The sequence below is a fragment of the Electrona antarctica genome, assembly GCF_951216825.1.
Source record: "Electrona antarctica genome assembly, chromosome: 19".
NCBI classification, from domain to species: Eukaryota; Metazoa; Chordata; class Actinopteri; order Myctophiformes; family Myctophidae; genus Electrona; species Electrona antarctica.
In genome coordinates this window covers 34,716,601-34,741,011 of record NC_136800.1, presented here as the reverse complement: position 1 = coordinate 34,741,011, position 24,411 = coordinate 34,716,601, and the positions used below count along the sequence as shown (strand labels likewise).

Below are 24,411 nucleotides of genomic sequence, written 5' to 3'. Positions count from 1 at the left end.
CCGGGCCGCCAGTTGTTCTAGGCCCTCCACAAAAACAAAATCCTTGATTGTGCGCGTTAAAATACTTGATTATGAGCGCTAAAATCCTTCATTTTACAATGAAATACCTATGCAGGTTTGTATGTGATTTTATGCTGGGAAATTGCAGAAAGTTGTGAAATATGCGGAAAGTTGCAAAATATGTGGAAAATATTTAAATATTTAAATTAAATGATGCATGCTGAAAGTTTTGAAATATGCAAAATATGTGAAAAGTTACAGATTATGCAGGATTTATGTGATTTTATGCGGTGAAATATGCAAGGAAGTTGCGAAATATGCAGGAACTTTGAGCGATTACGCACTTTTTTATTGACGTGCACGTGCATAATCTGCGTCATTTGGCTGATTATGTGATCGCATAAACGCATTTGGCTGATTATGTGATCGCATAAACGCATTGTTCTCTAATATTCTGTCTGTGATGTCATGTGAATTGATTGAGTGGCTTAAACTGATGGTCTCATTCTTATTCCCTTTATACCCTTTGTTCTATGGGTTTTTTAACACAAAAAACACACCAGCGAATAACAGCCCATGATATAATGTCAATGGAATCGTGATGAGTTATATGACATGTAGCAGGGGACTATATATGGAAGGACTGAACAAGTGTTTCTGATTGATCCACTAAAGATCCACTATGGATCAAAACGCTGTCTATACTTTTTGTTAAATTAATTATTTTTTGTTTGACAGGTTCAAGTGCACTCTGTGCTGGAGCCGGACATGTTGAGCGAATGTCTGGCCAGGCAGCATCTCCATGGCTCTGCCCCCACCCAGCTTTGTCCCACTGGCGGCAGAGGCAACAGATCCCCTGCTCCCAGTCTGGACGACTACACAGGTACTGTACTGTATGTCCACCTGAAACGGTAGTGAAATACGGCGGAAATCTCCATTTTGGTGTCTGACACCTCTGAGGAAATGAACAAAAACAAAGAAAATGGTAATAGACCAAACACACCTGGGCTTTAAAAAAAAAAAAAGCTGTCTCTCATTTTCTCTCATGCCCTCATATGCTCCTTCACTCCCTCCCTCTCATTCCTTCGATGATAGCTCATCATGCCAGTGTTTACCTTGTCCAATTACCGGGCAGTGACTGTGGGCAAGTTGGCCCTTCTCCCTTTGCCTGTCCCTCAAGCCTCTCCAAACTGTTTTTCCAGCCAACCTCTCCTTCTTTACGCTCTCTCCCTCTCTTTGAATGGCTGAACCGGACTCAAGAAGCTGTCAGGTACACTGAGGCTCAGTTGGCAAAGGAGGAGAGAAAGGGTCCAGGAGAGCTGTCCATGTCTATTACTTCAGACTACTTGCAGTCGTACCCAGAAGGCTTTGAGGAAAAAGTCCTCAAACGGACACATTGCAAGCTGTGTTTATTCAGGGCGAAACAAGCGTGCCAGTGTTTAATGTTGAAAGTGCCCAAGAGGACCGTGTTCTTATCAGCACCGGGCAATTGTTCCACGGACTGTGCCATATAAGCTATTGGCTGCATTACATTTTCTATTAAAAAAAATAACCTCTTATATTCATTGCTTGTTTGGCTGTTCTGTTCTGTTCTGTTCTGTTCTGTTCTGTTCTGTTCTGTTCTGTTCTGTTCTGTTCTGTTCTGTTCTGTTCTGATTTATTAGTTGAGCAGTGAAACAATTGCAAAACTGTTGAAATGACGATGTCGGTGTATGTATAGTTTGCCACTCTCTATGCAATGACTCAATGCATTGTTTTCATAATCAAATCTGTCTGCAATATGTCTTCTTGATTCTTTCGATTATATCTCTGATTCAATCAGATTCCAAGACACTGAGCTCATCTGGCAATGGGTGACGCAGCTAAACTAGGCTACTGTATACGTATACTGTACTCAAAGTTTGCCCTTGTTAATCATTTATTTTGCTGTCTACTTTTCTGTTTTAGTGACCACTAAAACAGCTTTATGATGACATATGGTGCAGTCGTCATCTGCCTGAAAACAGATCTCATGTAGCATTACAAAGTTATATATCACGACTTTATCATCTTTTCTTCTCTTCTCCAGGCGTGTACTCCGTTTCCAATGCAGTCCATAGGAGAGTCAGCGCTGAGATTATCCCACAGTCTTTAAATCCTTGCTCCAAGTATGCAAGGTTGGAGGGAAACTTCAGCGCCAACAGCCCCCTGTCTTCACTGGTGACCCCAGGCAACATGAGAGGAGGGTGAGCGCCAGGCCTTCACTGATATGTCCACAATTTGATGTCTGTTTGAAGAGTTTCTTGCTTAAATGTCATACACACCATAATAAATACAGTAAAGGTGCCCGAGTAACTAGGATTAACTGTTGCAGCGACAGAGATCACCCTCTCCAACCAGCATCCCACCCGTGAACATGGACAATTGTGTTCATACAGGTGCTCCGCCAAGCTGGGTGCCTCCAGCTTGGCGGAGCACTTGTATGAACACAATTGTCCATGTTCATGGAAACCCCAGTCTCCGGTTGTGGGCAGGAACCCTACCCTGGTGCCGTCACCATATGCAACCTTCCCCGTGTTTCTTCACTGGTCCGATCCAGAAGAGCGCAGTTTGCCGGCCACTGCTACAGAGCTGACAATGACGTTATATCTTCCCTTCTTCTCTGGAGTCCTGCCTCAGGGCGGACCAGAGGTAGAAAGAGGTCGTTCCCTGATGTCATCGCTAGGGAACTGGGGGTGGCAATGAATGAAGGACCGGTGCTTCAGTAGGCAGGAACTGGGGGTGGCAATGAAAGACCGGGAAGTCTGGCGTAGCATTGTGGAATCCATGATCTCGACCGCGGTTGAAAAATGATGATGATGATATGCCCCATAACTAAGGTTCTTTTTTTTGTGGCTTTCGCCTTTATTTTATATTTTTTTCATGGAGGGACAGACAGTAGGCTGACAGGAAATGGGGAGAGAGATGGGGGGAAGACATGCAGTAAAGGCCGTCGGGATCGGGAGTCGAACCCGCGGCACACTGCAAGGCTGGATTACCAGCCAAGGTGCCTGGACCACTGAGCCATGGCCCAGGCCATAACTAAGGTTCTTAACTGACAGAATGATAACACTTTCATATGTCTGTCTGATCAGTTCAGATCTAGAGATATTTAATGGTGAGAATAGTATTTTGGTAAAGAACTGCATTTTTCCTGCAGGTGAATCCATTGGAGTAGGTCGGAATGTATGTGCTTTGTCCCAGTAGCCATTTGTAACACACTATGCCACTAGGCCACATTTCATACTGTATCTATATTTCAGCTTATTTTTAAAGCCTTAGAGCAGCTACTTATTTAAAGATTTCATGCTCATTTTTGCTTTGCCTCTCTGTCTACTGAGCACATTCCCAGAAATAGAGACAGCGATGTGTGCCTATGCATACTTGAGTAGACCAGAGACTTTATCACCAGAGCTAGAGTTATGGCTTTGCGGTCGCTCTGATTGGGTAATTGGAGGCCGCAGAACTTATGTGTCCCGTAAACCGAGACACGTCTCATTCAGCCCAATGAAAAAAAGTGACGGAGAGACTAAAAAGGCGCAGCTGTAATACTCCAGGGCAGTGGTTTCCGGACAATTAGCCATCAAATCATTGCTCATTGTTCCTTGCTTGTACTATTAGCTGCTATTGGCGTGATGCACACAATCATTTGCCTTCCATCAAGGAGGGTGATTAGGCCATGTTCACATGGGTGATGTTCGATACTTGCACGAACTTATCTGGCAATTTGCTCGGTATTCCTGTATGTTCATTATTCCTTCATGTTCCTTATAGCAATAGCACATTTTCCCTTTATTTTCCTTTCATTCATAAAGCACATAAATATAAATATTAACAAAATAGCGATTTAAAACTATGTTATGCAGCCATGCTCAGCACTGTGCCACTGATCTGCTGTGCATGTTAACCATATATACTACGTCACATGACAAATAGCAGATCTACAAGCTCACAACGCATTGCGAGCTTGTAGATCTTGTAGATCTTTTTTCTTTTAAATTGATGCATTAATGTCGTTAAAGACATACGGTAACTGGACTCATGTTGAACTTGACACAGCATCTATTTGTCACTACAGTCTGAGAATATGCGGCCAGCGTCTCCATAAATATACTCTCTCTCTGTGCGTGCATTGACGTTGTCTGTACAGAGGCCGAGGATGTCACAGAGAGGCTCAGTGGTGCCCGCGGTACAGAGTGGCCTGCCAAAGCCAATACCATTCAAGCACTTGTTTTCCCCCGCAAAATGGCTTAGCAAGACGTTAAACACGTAAAATAAATGAGCTTTGCTTCGCAGCGCGGCCCGGCATCAAGCTTCTTACCTCATGGCAAAGTGTTTATTCTGGCCGCCGTTAGGCATTTTAATGTCTTTTAATTATTGAATGCCGATGGGATTCAGAGGCCCATGTTATAGCCTGTCCATCAGCGCGTGTTTGTGATATATAGTGTTTGTGTGTTTTGTGGTCATGGGACTGAGCCCAGACTTTTTTTTTTTTGGTGGGTGAGTGGGTGGGTGGGTGGGGGGGGGGGCTGTATATCCATTAGATACAGGCAGACTAGCTGGGATGGCTTCCACACAGAAAGTCTATTATATACATACGAAGGAGGGAGTGGTAATAAAGTTTACATTTACAGAAGCTCAAAGTGGCATGGGATTCAAGTGGTCTGATTTAACTGAGATGTTTGACAGGCCAAAACATGCATACTGTATGTTAAAGGGCCGACAGTACTGTGGCTGTTAGAGGGGAAGTGGGCTGGTGATTGGAACCTGATCGGTCTGGAGTCCATGGAGGGGTTGGGGGGGGTTGAGAAGTGTCATCCATCATCAATGTCCACCGTTGAGGCGCCCTTGAGCAAGGCACTTAACTCTCAAATTCTCCAACGAGACTCCCTCAACGAATAACGTGTTGCGGGTGTTAAAATCCAGGGTTGCTCAGTTCCCTGGGTAAGAAAATGAAAATGAAGAATGTTCATGTTTCTGAAGGCCCAGCTGTTGGCAGAACAGTACACTAGGCCTACTCTAAATCGTTGCTTGTATCACATAGACTAAATGATGTCCATTTGAATCCAGTAAATCTGTATCTATAAGGGACTCCTGACGGGGTTCACATAGATTTTAGCACAAGAGGCTGTCAGGTTTTCCTGGCCAAGTCCTAAATAGCTGTTTGGAACGCACAGACTGGCACCTATGGTAAACCTACTCATCCCTTCCTCTGATCCAACCCAACTCTGCTGCTATTGAAAACCATTCATGGATTAACGCATCGCTGCACCTAATATACATATAATCTGTGTGATGACTAAGTAAGATTTTAAATGCTGCATGAAGGATTCTTCTCATTCCGAGTGCCTCCTGTGAGGGACGGCAGCTGGCAATAGTTAGCTTGTGATTCACCCTGGACCGTGCAGAGAAAGAGAGAGAGAGAGAAAGAGACAAAGAGAAAGGTAAAGAGTGAGTGAGTGAGAGAAAGCAAAGAAGAGAGTGTGTGTGAGAGAGAGAGAGAGAGAGAGAGAGAGAGAGAGAGAGAGAGAGAGATGGGGAGAGCAATAGATAGAGCGAGAGAAGGGGTTTCGTTGTAAAAAATATGACCAGTGTAACTGTTTCCTGAGGTTGTGCTGACAGCCTCTCTCTCAGGACTGGCCTCTCTGTTAAAATCATGCAAGTCAAAAAGTATGGGCATGCTGACCGCAATAACGACAGATCCAGCTAGCAGACCACGCAGGGCATGGCTCAGACATCTCAACTATGTTGTTGCAACGTTGCAGGAATGTAAGCGATGGAACAGACACGGTTGTTTATAGTTAAAGGTCAGTTCCATACGAGCCGTAGATTATCATTTTGGGAGCCGTCAGCGGGGAATTTAGGGAAGTGTCGAATTCTTGGGGCGCGCAGTCATCGTGGCACAGCCGCGCGTGCATTTATATCAACGGCTCATAGTATATCAAAGCACAGTTTTGTTTACATAACCCTACACAAAGCCTGGTCTTTATTACCTCGGCAAGCCACAGCCATCTGTAACGTATATCAGTTTGGGTTTCTGAAAGTCCATCTGATTAATTTTGGCTTTTTACGGTACTCCATAAGAGACTGTAAAATTTAAGGTAATGTCATTTGACATGGGAAATGGGCAATAAAGGGGACTGGGGAAGATAAATGATAGATATGTAAAGAAAATCTCCAAACATTTCCCTTTTTATGGCTGGTCAGACCCGAATATAGGGAACGCATGGGCCAGCAGCCATCCGTATTCTCTGACAAGGCCTGGCTTGTTTATGAAACCCCCACTAAAACCCCTTCCAGCAGAAACCAAGGCCATCTGGCCCTCTGGGGACCAATACGCTACAGTACATCATCCAAGAGAGTTCTCAGGCCCTGGCCCACATGAAATGCTGAGTGCAAACTCTTTGAAGGAACAGAGGGGGGGCTTTCAAATACCATACGGGGGTTTTAAGCTGCCTATCTCCTCGGAGAGAGATTCCATTTGTGAACTTTTTTTCCCTCGTCTTCGACTTGGCTACCCTGACTCACTCGTTTCCATGTTGAGTCAGGACACTGTTTGCGCACAGTCAGCACATTCTTTCAGCGTGGCGATGGATACGACTCCCTACACAGACCGCCTGCATACCCTCCCCACAATAGAAACTGTTCCACTATTAGTTGAAGTTTGTTTTTAATTGTGTGTGTGTGTGTGTGTGTGTGTGTGTGTGTGTGTGTGTGTGTGTGTGTGTGTGTGTGTGTGTGTGCGTGTGTGCGTGCGTGCGTGCGTGCGTGCGTGCGTGCGTGCGTGCGTGCGTGCGTGCGTGCGTGCGTGCGTGCGTGCGTGCGTGCGTGCGTGCGTGCGTGCGTGCGTGCGTGCGTGCGTGCGTGCGTGCGTGTGTGTGTGGTAACACTTGTGATCTCCAGGAAGAATAGCACTCCCCTAGATGCCAGCTGATGAGCATCCAACAAAAACAACCTCACTGTTACCTCATTTCCAGTTTACGATTTTTAATACTTGGAAATGAAGCGTGCGTGCGTGTGTGTGCGTGTGTGTATGCGTGTGGACCCAGAAAGAGAAATTAAGCTTCTGGGAATTCTCTATAATACATAGATTATATGCAGTATTACAGTGTTAAAGCATTTTACATGTATATGGCATATGCTGTATTCCTGATCATGATGTCTGCGACAATTATGTATATTTTTTTGTCACGTGAACAGCTGTTTTTTCTCACACTGCCAAGAGCTGGGCGATATCTTCATTTATTACATGACTTGCTTGAATGCTTGATTCTGATTGGTCAATCACGGAATGAGCACCTAACTCATATCAATCTGAGTTGCTTGATTTAGTGGCCAATGGCCATGTCAACAAACACAAAATGTACAGTACAATCAAGAATGTTTTTCAAAACATTTGAGGCAAGAAATAGAACAAAATGCAGTAACAGAATAATCAATATAGAGCACCGAAGTCCTGACGTCACTGTCAGTAGAGGGCGTCAGTCCACAGGTTCATGTACTTTTTATTTGCATTGTAATCTCCATAGGGGGATTTTAGATCGCCTCATATAAGAACTGTGTTTGAAAAATAAACCGATCACCCCAGCCTTTTCACTCATATGGATATGAAGCATCGACTGAAGGTGGAAACAGGCCCGCGGGAAGTACTTTACACTCGCAGGGGCTGAGCGTGTAGTAGGGGGTGCGCGCGCATAGCGCGCGCCGCAAAAAATGCGCGTGCACGCGCATCATGCACGCGCATTTTAGCGCATTTTCACGCGCAAACGTGGCCTTTACTTTCCCTCTCCACACGCAAGTTATATGAACGAACTGACACAGGCAATTAACCAGGATAAGGTGCCAATACTGTGATACAGCATATTTATTTATCTTTTTTTTTTCTTCCCCTCCTGTTCGAGGGGGGGCTGTGCCTGGGGGGAGGGGGTGCTACAGCCCCCCCAGCACCCCTACTTCCCTCAGCCATGGGTGGAAATGTACAAATATACCCAAAGAGTAACAAAATAAGCGTTAGAAACGAGTCAAACAACCCAGAGACTACATTTCCGGGTAGGCGGGTGGCTGCATCTGCCCGTCGCACAACAGAAACTGAATGTCAATTACGTTTATTTTTATTTTTATTTTATTGATATTTAATGTTTCGTGGTTAGTACGAGTCGAGTCACCACCAGCTGAGCTTACGTCAACGAGGAATCTCAGGAACGCAATGTGTTGACAGCTGGGAGACTTCGGTGCTCTATAGAACACTTCCAACCGGTGTTTTCCGATTTCACTGGACACACCTGGCATAAATTAATGGACTACTTTCATTGCCGAAAGCAATGAAATCCTTTTTAAACCAATCAAAAAATGTTGTTGTTACTCTTGGGTCAATGTATTCATTTCTTCATAAAGTACCCGTGTAATTAGCGGGATAATCAACGGGGAGCAAGTCATTCTTGATAAATAAACCCCTTCATGGTGATAAAGACCTAATCACTCTGTCAGGGTTTATTTCTCAATAATGACTGGCTCGCTGTTGATTATCCCTTGCGTAATAACCAACTCCCTGTCGATTATGCCTTGCATAATATCAAAAGCGCAATATGAGCTTTCATCTGGGACTTTGGTTATTGTAATATCAAGATATAGCTTAAATGTGTTCTGTTCCTGGTCTTAAAAGGCTGCATCTAGACTGTTCTACTGTTCAACGATTGCCTCAACCTGTCTGGACATTATATCCACATTACTAAAGGATAATAAAAAAGTTCAGGCTTTTGAATATCTCAGGAAAGCACCAGAATAGCTTAGCCATCCCCAAAATATTAATAATAATATATATATTTATTTAAACTAAGATTTACTCCAGCCCTAATATTACCCTTGTGTTTGTTTAGGTGTTTAAATAGATTAACTTAACCTTTACGTTGCTATAGGGATATACAAGCATCCTCTTTCATGCCCACTGATGGAAGCCCAGTGAGGACTTCAGTGGACTGCCCTGCTCTGCCAGACAGACCAGACATCATACGAATGCATGGCTTCCACAGGATCTACAACCAACAGGAACTTCTCTCAGAACAGCAAGGTATATAAACCATCAAAGAGCTTGTCAATGTTACTGGCCTCGCAGGATGTGCGTTTGCTGTTTTGTTTTTTAGCATTTCATTGTTAATTCACTGGTTTTGAAGATGACACGTTATGAATGCAATAAGTTATGTTATGATGATCTCACAGCTGTTTGTTGTGTTGTTGTTTTCCCCCTCATCCTTTCTCCTGTTGTATTTACGTATATTTGTTCTCTTATGCATTCTTCTCCGGTAAGGCTGTCTTTATGGAGATGGGAAAATGGAACAAACAATAAGTGACGGAGGCTTTGAGACGGCCAACTATCTCACAAACCCCTGCGCTTCACACTCTGCAGCTCAGTCTGCAGTAGATCAGATGAAAGGTTTGTATGTGGGGTAATAAACAACTTACAGTGATTATTATTATTGTTATTAATATTATTATCTTAAACCTTGACTCTTAACCTTTTCAACACAAATGCAAAATATGGAATGTCGTGATTCCCCCCCCCCCCCCCCCCCCTAAAACATGATCATCGGGTACTATTATTAAAATTATGTTTTTAAGTGACCACACAGTGCCACCTGAACTGAAGCCGCACCCACAGCTTTTGATGTATGATAAAGGGAGAGGGGTTAGGGGAGGGGATGATATTGTGATGTCACTAACGTGGTATATTTTGAATGGCCTTTTGACTCAAAGGCTTCTAGCTTTCAGGAAGAAACCAAAAATACACAGGGAAGACATATTTCAATATTCTAATATAATATGGGGGAATTAGAGTAATGTTAACTCCATAGACACATGTTTTTTTTCTTGTTTTTTCTTCTTTCTTTTTTTACAAATGTAAAAACGTGGACAATACAAGATCTTTTTTTTTCTTTTAGTAATGCTGATGTCCCATTAGCCAAGAATTATAATAATAAAAAAAGATTGTACAAAACGGGCCACTCCTGAAAACTTTAGAAGCCAATCTTAGCCAGTCAGGATGGAATATGATAAATCAAACAGACCCGGCCTGATCACATGACTATAGAGATCATGGGTACCGATTTCCGTGAGATTTGGATAAAGTCTGACGGATTAATATAAAAAGGTCGGCCACCTGTGGCGCTATAAAAAGCAGATGTGAAAAATGTAGGTCAAGGGTTTTTCACACTCTCTAGAGTCTAGACTTTAGAGAGTGTGCATACAAAGTTTTACACAGATCGGTGCAGTTGTAGGTAAAAACATGAATGGGCCAGTTATGGCGCCACCATTAGGCTGATTTCTTCATCGGTCTAGTGGGAATGTGCATGCAAAATGTCCCTCGAATTGCACCAATCCTGCAAACTTTGGAAGGCAATCTCAGCCAATGGGGATTGAATATGGTGAAGCGGACAGGTCCGTGTTGATCACATGACTGTAGAGATAGTGTATACCGATTTGCGTGATGTATGGATAAATTGTGTACGAGTAATATAAAGAAATGTGTTTTGCAAAACGTCTGCCTCATGGTGGCGCTATGACAGGCCGTTGAGGAGAAATTGGGGCAGAGGTTCGTCGTTGGCATCCAGGGAGTGTGTGTGCACAGTTTGGCATTGGCCAGGCCAACGGTGCCGGAGATCAGGGGGAAAGCTGTTTTAAGTCTTCTCACCATTTTGTCTCTTCTCAGGGTTTGACTTGTTGCAGGACCTCCAGGGTCAGGCTGGGGGTGGGGGCTATTCCACCTCTCCCTGCCCAGATGACAGCTTCCTCTTCCAGGCAGGAGGGGTAGACCGCTGCCTCAGCCAGATCTATTCCATATACCTGGACTCATGATGATGCAAAGCCCAGTGGGTCTGACCAGAACACAGACATACACCAAAAAGCAAGCTTTTGAGGGGACTAACACAAAGTGACAGATATGCATTATAGTGACTAGAAGCTCAAACCCAGCGATCGGATCATAACAACCAAGACTTGTGATCATTCAAACTTTTGAAGTGCCCTTAAACAAGATGCCGAACCGCAATTGACTCACTACTTGGTTAGACTGGTCAGCTAAGTACCGTACATAAAATTAAATGGACAGAAATTATAGACTTTGGAACAAGAGAAGTGCAGCCTCTGTTTCTGGAATGACTACTCTCTGTACAATACTAGTGCCAGTGATACAGCATGCATGGATCACACTTGAGGCTAATAAACTGCCCAAAAGAATCAAAATCAAATTGTACCTCTGTTAGTTCTTCTGGATATGGACTGAGCCTGAGTTGGATGGGGTACAGATCGAGGCCCTGACAAAAGCTTCATGGAGACCTGCCCAAGTAGCACATCATTTATAGTGGCAAACAAACAGACATCTACACAGTTACCAGACATGTGCCGTTATTTTTTGTTGTTGTTTTCTTTCTATTGCTTTCGCCTTTTTGTTGTTGCATGCACACTGCATTTACATGTTTGTTGTCTCGTCTGTAGCAGCATCTTCCTAAGAATTTGTAATTTTTGTATATTTTTTATTACAAGAGAGTGAGGTGTGCATTGTTTACAAGTATTGTTTGTGCACTCTTTTCTGTTTTTATCAGAGACAGTTAGAAAATGACCAACCAGAAATGTTTACATTGATTCTGTAGCCAAAGAGAATCAGATATTTCATATTTCTTTTAACGTATACTGTATAAGGCATAAACAAATAAACAGCAATTGTGTATGTTCTTATGAATCCTAAATGTTAATTATTGTATACTAACAATTCATTGCTTTATGATTAGGCTATGTGGCAGATGTGCTTCCCTATTCTGACCTCTAATATTCTTTCCAATACTGCCATCTAGTGGCTGTAGGGTTACAACAATATCATTACTGTAGTCCTACATGCATTTGCAAGGGTTGAACATCTCACAAATTGCAACAGAAAATCTTGAAAAATTGTATTCCTCATTCAAATATCCAAAACACAAGCGATATAAAAAGTCCCAATGAGATCCAAGAAAGTATTTATCAAAGGTGTTTCTTAACCACACCCTCTACCACTTTATTTCATACTAAATAATACCGTATTTATTATTTTATATAGTATTATTGCATACACAAGGTAACTAAAACTGCCATTTATACATGTAAATGTTGGCATTGATAGACATGAATTTTAAATATTTTCTGTTTACATATAACTTTAAATAGCCCTTTTTATATAACATTTGTCAACGCTAATCAACATGTTGGTGCTTATGACCATAAACATAAACATTTTTACACTTAGAAGTAAAAATCACATTGCTTGTCATCATCAGTGTAAGTTCTCTGGCTCATCATCGTCATCATCATCATCATCACATGCAGCCTGGTATCCTTAGTAATTGCTACATGCAACAGAGAGTTCAATATCATGTCTTTTATGTGCACCATGCTGCAGTGTGTCTTGGAGTAGCGTCTGATGACCTGGTGGAGTTCCAATTGCACTAGTAAGTCTGTTTGGACAGATACGCTTCCCCATCACTCCTTTTCCATCCTCGTTGTTACCGCAGGAAGCTGGTGGATGCCCCACTTCAGGTAGGGAATGAATGAGGCATATCCCAGGTGAAGTACATTGTGGTTTTGTTCTCGAGTGTGGCGAGGATGTTGGATTTTGCCGTACTGCTGTGTTGTTAATTGTGACTAGTAGCCTACTACCGGTCAATGTTCGCACCTCTTGACCTATGACGTCATGAAATGTGGTTCTTGACCAAAAGAACAAGATCGCAAATACTAGTGGAAATGAATGCACCATGTGTGGCCAGGATAATCCTCAAGATTGCAGATGACAATTTACAATTTACAATTTAGGCATTTAGCAGACGCTCTTAATCCAGAGCGATTTACATTAAGTAAAACAAAAGCATGGCATACATCACATATATAAAAAGTAGTTATCATGAATCATGCGTAAACTAAGAACGTAACAGTGGAGTATCTATGTTAACTATACATACTATACTATATAATATATTATACATGTGTACTATAAAGTGCTATGACTGCATAAAGTGCAATTCTAGAGCTGTCTACGTAACAAGCTATAAGTCTGTTTAAAATACTATCTAAGTCTACATAATGTGCTATCTAAGGGGCTAGGGCAAGTGCTACGGGCCATGGTGGAGTCTGAAGAGGTGGGTTTTCAGACTACGGCGGAAGATTGGGAGTGAGGCTGCAGTTCTGACTGTGATGGGAAGTGCATTCCATAGTTTTGGAGCCAGAAGTGAGAAGAGTTTGGGACGTGTGGAGCGTTGTCCCGGCGTTTTTAGTGAAGGTACCTCCAGCTTCCCTGCGTTGGCTGATCTGAGTGCGCGGGAGGGTTTGTAGGGTACGATCATACTTGTGAGATATGGGGGGGGCCATGCCTTTGGTTGCTTTGAATGCCAGCATCAGAGTTTTGTATTCTGTGCGGGCAGCGACCGGGAGCCAATGGAGGGAGCGGAGAAGGAGGGTGACGTGTGAGAATTTTGGCTGGTTGAAGACCAAGCGGGCTGCGGCATTTTGGATCAGTTGGAGGGGCTTAAGTGCACATGCCGGTAGGCCAGTAAGGAGGGAGTTACAATAGTCAAGTTTTGACAAGACTGTTGTCTGGATTAGGAGCTGGGCTGACTCCTGGGTGAGGAACGGTCTACAGGCATGACAGGCATCACATAAACGATAAACCCAATGATCACACCTCCCTCACCCCTCATGATGAACAGGGGACTCACACCTCCCTCACCCCTCATGATGAACAGGGGACTCACCCCTCCCTCACCCCTCATGATGAACAGGGCCCCAGTGTGCACATCACTGAAGACTTGCATGAACAATGTACATGGACACTGTGGCGAGGAAGGCTAGGCAGGGACTGTTCCACCTCATACAACAGATACATTTCACAATAGCTTTTACCACCTTCTACTCGGCTACCACCCACATTCTGAGGGCTCTCGCCGTTTGGTACAGGAATGGCTCTTCCTGGGTCCATGGTGTGTTCGGATAGGAATGAACTGTCATCCCTGCAGGACTTCAGAAGGTGTTTGAGCTAAATCATTTTAAAGGACTAACACCAGCACTGGACTATTTGTGCCACTGCAGTTCAGGCAAATTCCGGTATTCTCTTTTTCTGTATTCTCGGTTTTCTTGTTTTTTTCGGTATTCTCATTTATTGTAAAATGTCTGTGTGTTATCTATTACAACGTTACTACAGAGAGACAGTTTTGTTTCCCCTCAGGTTATCAGAGCCCTTAACAATGTCAAATGCCTTTCATCTGTAAATACTCGCTCACAATTATCTGGCACATAATTCATTGCATGTATTTGGATTATATCTTGTTCAGAATTGCTACACTTCAGCACATACAGTAATATTGAATGCTTTTGCACTATTTATATACTTTAAGAAGCCTTCTGCTGAACACATCAGGTTATAAAAACGTCTAAACACTTTAAACTCTGTACACACTGACACATAACACACTTTACACTCTTGATGCACTTTACTGATCTTGATATCACTTCATTAGTTATTGCTGCTTGTAGTTTGTACTCATAGTATTTATTTTCAGCCCTGGTCAAAGCTACCTTGAAATCCAGTGCGTGGTCAGGGAGGTCACCGAGGTAGACCACACAGCAGTTCTGAGGGACCCTGCAGGCCAGGACTCTCTCCGTTAACTGCTCGAAGGTAGCGGGGGCATTTCAAAGGCCTTGGGCTCAGCCTCAGGAGATTGCTGCTATATCTGCACTGCGGAGGTCCACCGAGCTGAAGCAGCTGGAGTGATGTGGTCGAGTGCATCATCAATGAGGGGAAGCGGGTAGGAATCCTTATGGGTCACAAAGTTTAGCTGCCAGTAATCCACACAGACAGAAACTCCATTTATTGTCCTATTCACGCACAAGAAAGCGGTCAGGGGCTGTTGGAGGGTTCAATGATCTCCTGCTGCTGCCATTGCCCACACCTTCTGTTATGCTCAATATGCTGTTGCACTTTTTTTGCTAAGGGCAGTTGCCATGGGCGAAGACAGATGGGGTGATTATCTCTGGTGTGTCTATCTCATGTTGGACCAATGTGGTCCAGCAGGTACAGTCCTTGTTCTGGGCAGATATCCACGATGGATGATAGATAGATAGATAGATAGATAGATAGATAGATAGATAGATAGATAGATATAGGTAGGTTTGGAGTGACCATTTTGCCCTGCATCTGGGTGGCTCACTCTGATGGCACAGCGGAGAAGGTGCGTCAAGTTAATGTTCAGAATAGATTCTATACGGGACAGCAGTTCCCTCACTGTGACGCCCTTCTGTCATTTAACCACGATGATAGAAGAGTATGCCCTCTGAGTCTCTGCATCAGTAGCAGCCAGAACGAGTGGGGATTGTCCTTTCTTTGGTCTCCGAGTCCTTGCTATTCTCGTGACTCACATGTGGTGCGTTACTGTAGGCCTACTGTCATGGAGTCCACCTTATCCTCCACCCACTCTGCTCGCATGTTGGCATGAGCAGTTTAATCCCGGGTGGTGCATGGCATAATTATATAACCTGTTCTGTTTCTTGTAGAGGTAGCCTCCAGATTCTGACATAGATTGAAAATGTCAGAATCAATAAAATACATCTATGAGAGTCTAAATCTTAGGCTAGTACGCAATTAGCCTTAATATAACTCAGGCAGCTAATGTTTAAGATTTCTTATGGACATGCACTAGCCAACTGCTTACATTACGGTAGCCTACATCCAACTCCAGTTCACATGTCAAACATATAGTTTCAGAGTTTCCTGTTTGTTGATTGATTGTGGACAGTGGACAATACTGAAATCTGTGTGGACATCAGACAATTTTTTCTTTTTTTTACATGGCAATGGAACATTTTGGCATCACAGACTTTATGCAGGAATTGGATTTATCTGGACTTTTGGTATAAATGACATATTTAATAGAAAAGACTTGGGTCTTTTAATGCCTCTACTACAAGTAGGCTATATAGCTAAAAGCCTGTGGCCTACTTTATTCCTGTGGTGTGGTGTGAATGGTTCTGATTAACAGAAATATAAGTAATATTCAATTCCCACTGTAACCATTACACTTACAAAGCTCTACTTAAATTGTGGGGATTTCCCACTATGTAAGTAGGGCTATGTAAGTCTAATGGTTACAGCAGTTGATCCAAAATAAAAAGGCCAACAGTGCCTCCAAGGTTATTATTTTTCTAAGGCCTAATTTCACTTAGTTTTCTTGAAAGTTCCCGTTACACCTTGGAAAAGTGGCTTTGGAAATCAAATGTAGACTAATGTATTATCAATGATGCTTTGCTTTATAATTTAAAATTTGAATATGATCATGGATGTATGTCTACCTATTTTTTTAAGTAGGCTATGACACTGTATAAACATACTACAAACCTGCATGCACTTGTGGTATTATTAGCCACCAGAGCGCGCACTACCATTACAAAGTGGTAGTAAGATACTGGCTATTTATCTATGGCTTCTATCTGCGCTTCTAGACTTCTACTACTTTTTATTGGAACAAATCATAGTGAGTCACTGCGCATCTAAAGTTTCACTGAAACTCAGTCAGCGACTGAAACTGTACGATGAACAATGCACACGCACGCGACGCGGCATTGATTGAGCGCACGCACGCGTGCCGAGTCCGACACAAACACGGGAAGCTGAATTTCCACATTCCGCTTGGAGTTTAGCAGTCAGTCGGTGGAGGGAGCGACACACCCAGCCAGATCCAGTAAAGGTTAAACAGCAGGCTAACAGCTCTCTGTGATGCGGAGAGGAGAGAGAGGTCCCCGTTGCACTGAACCTGCCTGTGGAAAACGAATGAACCCTTCAGCTGCCCATGAGGGCAGCAGCACGTAGAGGGAAAGCAACAGGTTGCAGCCATGGCATTCAAAGGTAAGGGAAGTCCTCCAATTTTATAACGACTTAAACAACTGCTCACATAAATCACAGTCAAGTCATTTTGTTTTACAATCCATTATTTTGATATTCTTTATTGTCCATTGCAACAATTTCAAAATGTAGTTTAGAAGTTATCCAAATATACATAATTATTGACAATGTATTAATCGTTATAATAATATTATAATAATATAATTAGCCTATCCTTTATAAATTATAATGTAGTTTTATTAATATTGAATTAATATAATAATGATGTATTAGTATACAGTTACAGAGTATATATGTAACTGTATATATAATATACACATACAGTGTGTGTGTGTGTGTGTGTGTGTGTGTGTGTGTGTGTGTGTGTGCGTTCGTGCGTGCGTGCGTGCGTGCTATTTAAAAATGTATAGGCCTATATCATGCACTAGTCACACCATTTACTTGGCAAATGGAGTGATGTGGTTTATGACTTGTGATAATTCATGACTTAAACCAACTCACTTCCATGCTCTGCTTTAAAGTGTTCTAATATCCTGGATGTGGAGTATCTTACATACATTTTGAAAAATGCAGATTTAAACATAGCAATGTAAAGGTTCGATAGAAAAGCAGGCCGTTATCTTTGAGGAAAGTCTTAGAGAGAGGATGTAGCAACTCACATTGTTACACAGTGAGGTCATTTTTTGGTGCTCCAGCCTCCAGAATTAAACCATGCTCCTCTCTCTGGTTGTGTACACTCCTGAGACATTCCCCAGAATTATCCCTATGTTTACATAACACATACAGAACACTGGTAAGTGGACCACGCTACAAATTAAAGAGTCATCGCCTCACACTAATATACACAGTAACATCCTCAGTATTCATGCAACTCTGAGAGTGAACAGGTCTGTTTGATTGCATTTGCACACTCAGACTTACGAATATATTACACGCACGCACGCACGCACGCACGCACCCACGCACACACACACATCAGGATTCTATTGTGATGGCTGTTTCTTGAAGACTGAAGTCTGTCATAAGTAGTAGATCCCTGACCTTTGGCTCCAGACTCCATAAGTAAATAGGCCTATCATATAAAATCAATGGTTGACCTGACTTCCACCAAAAACACAAAAGCATGGCTAATTGTCTTGTTTAATCTTATCAAGCTAGTTGCCTAGTTGTCAAACCTTCAGACTGTGATTGTGTTCCCAAGCAAGATATAATCATTTCAGCTATGTTTAAGAACTCCCCCATTGACTTAGATCTACAAGGCAAGCTCACAACACGTTGCAACACATCACATTGCGAGGTTGTAGAATGAAGATCATGTGCTATTTTCACTGAATGTTGCCTATTTTTCGCCGCAAGTTCTCCTATTATGACAAGCATGCCCACTTGCCCAGGAATTGTGATACTAGGGTTTGTGATTGGTGAATGCACTGAAGTGAATAACACAAAATACTGGAAAAATATATATTTGAAGAAAAACACAAACGTAACCACACCATTGCCTCCAAGTAGTAATGCAGTATTACTCTATGCAGTTGTGTCAAACTACTTTTCTGTGCCTTTTCACAGTGACACAAAGCTTTGAATATATAACTACTGATAGCTATCTTTTTTTGAACAAGGCAAAGAGCCATGTGCGATGCAAATGACTTTGGAGATAATCTCCTGCACATGGACAATAGCCACCCCAGACACCAGTTCATAATGTCAAATCATTCTGCCTGCCTGCAGGCTGCAGGGACATACAGTATAGTGAATAAACAAGCAAATGTATGGTTGCAGACTTGCAGTGGCACGCGCGCACACACACACACACACACACACACACACACACACACACACACACACACACACACACACACACACACACACACACACACACACACACACACACACACACACACACACACACACACACAGCCAGCCCATTATCTCAAAGTGATGAACAAACATGTGCTTTATTTCTTTCTTATGCAACCTCTTTTGCTTATTTGTTTCTGTGCGCTTTGTTTTCTGTAAAAACATATTAATCTGCATTGTCTTCAGTGTGATATTCAGTTTGACTTAGGGATGTGCCGATGAGACATTTTGGCCGATACCGATATCCGATATAATTAATTGCTGTTATGGCCGATAACCGATATTACCGATGTAATGGGTACTCTGACAGCGGTAACAACGAGTACAACAGGTATTGCATCGTTCCAAACTTAACAATGGTGGTTAACTAATTTGAATGCTAATGATGTGTGAGGAGAGCTGAAACATGTTTCAATTAGACTAAAGTTATGTGGACTCACCATGCCTGCATGTTTATTAAACGTGGATAAACAACTCACCAATAAGTAGACACAAAATACAGTTTATGACCTGTAGTCACGCTCTGCCTCAAGTCAATTTACTACAATATTTATTCTTGTGAGCGTTATGCTTCATCAATTAAAATTAGAGAGCGCTTTGTATTGAAATGAGGTCTCAAAACAATATAGTGTATGTAACTTCTGTAATCCAGTGGAGGTGCGTTTTATTGTTCATGGTTTTATTATTTATTTATTTCTTTGTTTATTCTGAAATTGAGATGCTGGCACGCTGCTATGACCAAATTAGGGTTTTATTCTCTCTTTTATTTCGCCTGCACAGATAGTTGTGTGGCGGCTGAAAACGAATATGAAATATTCAGCTCTGAAACAAGGGCTGAGACTGTTTTATCTCATACTGTGATTTTGTGAATACAGCCATTTCACATTATGTTTGTTAGTTTTCTGTCTTCCAACATGGCTGCCTGTAACATAGCAACCCTTGTTTCTTTAAACGGCATTGAGCGGTTGCTATCTGTTTTTACATCTGGAGACTCCCTTCCAGGACAGGCTAAGTTCAGACACACCTCCTGCAGGAGACTTGGCTCAGATCTGAACCCATTTGATTTGGTGTTGCGACCGCATGCCCTTTCTGACGTCGACCCAGAGCAAAAACATAATAGTGTCTTGTTACTGGATCTTGTAAAGAAGTCACAGTAACATTAATATTATTTCCCTGTGTTTACCTAGCATCACTCCACAGAAATTCGCCATTTTCTTTAAGAAGTGGTTACCAGGTTACAGGCAGCCATACTTGAAGAAAGAGAACTACATAAGCATTCCGTGCTTTGATTCTAAAATGCAATTGGGGCATTAATTGTAGAATTTTGAAAAACTACTGTGTCCCAGCATGCATCTACCTCCAGCTGACTAGGGTGCTCCTGTTTTAACCCCACCAAATGGAGTATCTGTGTGTTGTTGGGGTGTTAGCACATTCCATCCTTCTCACTGTGGAGCCGCTTTCCACTTCTATTGTGAAGGGTGAGGAAGTGTGATGTCACTGGCAAACACAGGCACCGCTCCCCCTCTCCCACCCCCTCCCCCCCCGTCTCTCTCTCCCTCTCTCTCTCCCCCCTTTCTCATCCTCTCACGCTTCCTGTCTGATTCATATGAAAGTGACCCTGTGTTGAAAATGCTAATATCTTCACATAGCATCCCAAAGACCATGCAGGAAGTTTGCTGCAAGTAACGAGTGACGTGTATCTGCCTGTATTTATACAACTCTGTTAAAACTGTATATTTAAAGCTCTCATCCTTACACCTGCGTTGCTTCATGTGGCTCCAAGACTGTATAGTATATCTGTTCTTACATGTTTTATAGTAATTGGAAAATACATTATTTTCTGCCACGCCAAAGTCATCGCACCTGTTTCCTCTCTCATATCCTGCTATGAAGGTCTGAGGTGGACTCTTGCTCCCCAGTCATCTGCATTACCATGGCAACGTCCGTGCTAATCACAACAACCAGGAGTCCTTAGAGATGTTGCTAGGTACCAGGCCCCTTCTACGTCTCTGTGGGACTGTATGTAGAACGTCCACAAAGACTGTGCGTGCGTGTGTGTGTGTATGTGGGTGTGTGTGTGTGTGGTATTTTTATACAGTATGTGTGCATATGCTAGTCTATGGGGTTCACTGTTGGTCTGTGTGTACTATGTATGCGGGCTTGTGCATCACCATCAGAACAGCAGATGAGAAAGAGTGAGGAAAAAGAAAACCCGTCAAACTAAAGACTAATAGAGAAGCTGAGATTAATGAACTGTATTCCGATGACTTCATTCAAATTCCAGTCTCCTTTGTAATGAAGTCTCACAGTCTAACTTGTCTTGTGTTCTGTTCTGTTCTGTTCTGTTCCAGAGATTGTCTGCCATTGGGGTGTCCTGTTGCATTTCATGTTCCTGGTAAATAATGGAATTGTGGATGGATGCCTGTGTCCTGAAGCCACCATTTTGGACCAGTTTCCCTCAGAGCTGCCCACAGAGACTTGCTGCTTGAACTACTCTGGTTCCACGTTTGGCCGCTTGCCTTGGCCCGTGTTTACCAATGAGACAACCATAGAAGTCTTGGATCTGTCCCATTGTAACATCAGTCACATTGACATCATTGGCACCGGAATATCTGTTGTGAGAGAGGTCTACCTGAGTCACAATGCATTAACCACACTGCCAGGGGGATTCCTGACCAGCCAGACTAGCCTGAGGCTGCTGGACCTGGGCATGAACCTGCTGCAAGAGCTCCCTCAGGGCTTCCTTCAGAGCGCTGACAGCCTCCAGGAGCTACGCCTACAGGGGAATCATCTGCGCTCTCTCCCAAGCTCAGTGCTCCAGAAGCCAGACCTGCTGAAGCTAGAGCTGGATGGTAACCCCTGGGTCTGCTCCTGTTTCCTGATGGAGAGCCTGCAAGCAGGGCATCATGACAATAGGACCACTAGCCTACATGATCTAGTTGGGAACCTGACCTGCGCGTCTCCCAGGAAATTGGCGGGCCGGATGGTGTGGTCAGTGAGCATAAGCGACGTGTGCCGCCCGCCTGGCCTCACCGCGCTCTTCATCCTCCTCCCCCTCCTCATCCTCTCAACCCTGGTACTCTGCTGGTGCTGTGGGAGGAAGAGGAAGAAGAAGGAGACACCGGCCTTCAGCACCTCCAAGAAGAAGCCCTCCAGCTCCAACTGCAATGGCCAGAAGCATCGTTCCAAGCAGAAGCCTGCGCCCAGAGGGTCACCCGTCAAACCCGCAGACGTCGGACGCGAGGGGATCCTGAAGAACCAGCTCCTGCTACGCCCGGCCTCCGCCCTCCTGGGCAGCACCAGAGACATTTACGAGGAGGTGGAGATTAAGCTGGGCTCAGTGGAGTCGCTTACCCATGCCTCCTCCTCCGCCCGCGGCTCCACCCCGTCAGAGGTGAGGCGGGGCCCCCATGGCATGGAGACAGGCAGCAGGGCGGAGCTGGACACAGTGAGCGTGACAGAGGTGATGAAAGACTCCTCTGACAGGGAGAAGGCCTACATGACCCAGTCCACTGAATACTACAGCCTTGTGCCTGCCATCGACCTGGACGACTCTGACCATGCCGAGTACGAGAGTGTCGACCTCTCGTGACACTAGCGCAGAGGCAGTAAATGGTCTGTGTGTGTGTGCGTGCGTGCTCGTGCGTATGTGTGCGTGTGTGTGTGTGCATGCGTACTCGTGCGTATGTGTGTGTGCGTGCGTGTGTGCATGATAGATAGACGAAGAGACAGTGAGTTATCTGTTGTCACACACAGACAGTCTGGTCAGAACACTGTTGTATCACAATGTAAGAGGAAGTGATATAATCCCAAGCTTTTCCTGTGGGACCTGAGGAGCGCTGTTGCTGTTTGAAAGGGAGGCCCACTTTTACTCTTGTACTGACTAACCATGTAAAGACTTACATTTCACTGCAAATACAGACCTTTAGAATGGTGACTTTTGACAAAGGTTTACACAAAGACATTCATGATGACTCCATCGTAATACACCAAAGACTATTATTCTATTCAGAAGGGCACATGTACATGTGTTTGACCACCATATGCAATCAACAGAGCTCCTGCCATCTGCATTGCTTCCTCTTGCCACACCCAAGTAAAACGGACATGTGTAGTACATACAGTCTAGTACCAGTTTTACCAGTTACATATGATTTTCCACACTTGATGCACTGGAGATTAATATAATGTACCGTAACGACTTTCAACATGGTGTTGCTATTTTGGACTTGTCATTAAGGGTAAAACTTTTCAAATATTTCAAAAGAAATTGTGAAAATATAGAAAACCTACAAGCTCACATCACATCACCTTGCTAGCTTGTAGATTTTCCACTGTTTGGTTATGATGTAGCTCAAGTGGTTAAGGCTACGCCACTAATCGGTGCTAAACAGTGATTAATCAAGCTACAATCGCTACTATAAATTGTATGTGACATGAGGAATGTACAGTATGAACGAGACAAATGAATAAGAAAAGTACACTATAAAGTAGACATGAGAGGGAAATGCTGACTTTCTGCCACTCCACTTGCTAAAATCCACACTTGCACACTAAAGTCCTCGCTCAGTGTTAAATTAACACTGAGGCTTCTTGGAAAATGCTTGGAAAAATGGCAGGATCAAAATGCTGGTAAAATGCTGGTGTTGGATAGTGATCTGTGTGCTGTGGCATGATTCAGGCTGGCTCAGTAAACTGAGCTACAGAGGGCCACTGTGTTAAGGTGCTAAGCATAATGACAGTGCCGGGGAACTACACAAAAGGATAACTAGTTGCACTAAATATTGGGGTCAACAACAAGGTGCAGAATGTACAGACACTATTGTTGTTAGGAGGTGGAAACTAGACTGAATGTTCACTCTCACCGATTCTGGTTTTGTGTATTAGTTGAACGTTGTACAATAAGAAAGAGAGAGGACAGGAAGATGGGAGGGGAACTTCCTGAAAAACAACAACTTGTTTTCATCACCTTTTCACCTTTCTCTATATATTGTAAGATTTTAATGTATTTCAAATTATAAAAGTTTTGGTCAAAACACTTCGGCGGATGTAGCAGAACTTGACAATGACTCATGCTAATTTGTTTTTATAAATCTGGGAAACCTTTGCACTGTGGTAAGATATAGGCTACTATGACCTATCAGCCCATATGAAGGAGCACAAGAGAAGCTCTAGAATTTAGAAAAATACATTTTGTTATACAGTAAGCATTAACACTGTTTCAATGACAGCTACTACAGGTCATGTCAGTAGATGAATGTTGCGTTAACTTTGAAAATGGGACTACTGCTACCCAGAGGCACTGATATTTATCCATATATATGTGTATCTTGTTGATATTGCTTTTTTTGTCCACCATGCATTTCATTGTTTTTCTGTCGTGCTTTTGGGAGAAAAATAAATATTATTTTCAAATCTTTGCTTCCCTAAGACTTTGGTGTTGATGATAACAACACACACTGGCAAGTTAATGGCACATCAAGTAGGCCAAGATATGTCATAGGCCACCATAAAGGCAGTAACATTGAAGATTTTAATGTGCACTACTACTGTCTGCTATTCAATTAAAATATTCTACAGATATGTATGTTCTTTTTTTTTTTTTATAATATTTATTTTATTTGGAA

At 43.1% G+C, this 24,411-nt stretch overlaps 2 protein-coding genes across 3 annotated transcripts in view; both read left to right on the top strand.

Moving 5' to 3' along the window:
- Positions 1–11,741, top strand: part of glis1a (GLIS family zinc finger 1a) — a 36,346-nt gene extending 24,605 nt beyond the window's left edge. Inside the window, exons 5-9 of the mRNA XM_079530023.1 lie at positions 739–883; positions 2,069–2,225; positions 8,934–9,085; positions 9,323–9,448; positions 10,721–11,741. Of these exons, the coding sequence (XP_079386149.1) occupies positions 739–883; positions 2,069–2,225; positions 8,934–9,085; positions 9,323–9,448; positions 10,721–10,866 (726 nt within the window). The 3' untranslated portion in view covers positions 10,867–11,741. The remainder of the gene's footprint in view (positions 1–738; positions 884–2,068; positions 2,226–8,933; positions 9,086–9,322; positions 9,449–10,720) is intronic.
- Positions 11,742–16,765: 5,024 nt separating this feature from the next.
- LOC306943610 (uncharacterized protein) lies at positions 16,766–24,195 on the top strand. 2 transcript variants are annotated; one of them, XM_079530040.1, is made up of 3 exons: positions 16,766–16,930; positions 20,678–20,771; positions 21,136–24,195. In XM_079530040.1, exons 2-3 carry the CDS (start codon positions 20,762–20,764, stop codon positions 22,374–22,376), a joined length of 1,251 nt encoding a protein of 416 aa, XP_079386166.1. In that variant the 5' UTR covers positions 16,766–16,930; positions 20,678–20,761; the 3' UTR covers positions 22,377–24,195. The 2 variants fall into 2 exon arrangements, with proteins under 2 accessions (XP_079386166.1, XP_079386165.1); XM_079530039.1 differs by lacking the exon at positions 20,678–20,771.
- Positions 24,196–24,411: the final 216 nt, after the last annotated feature.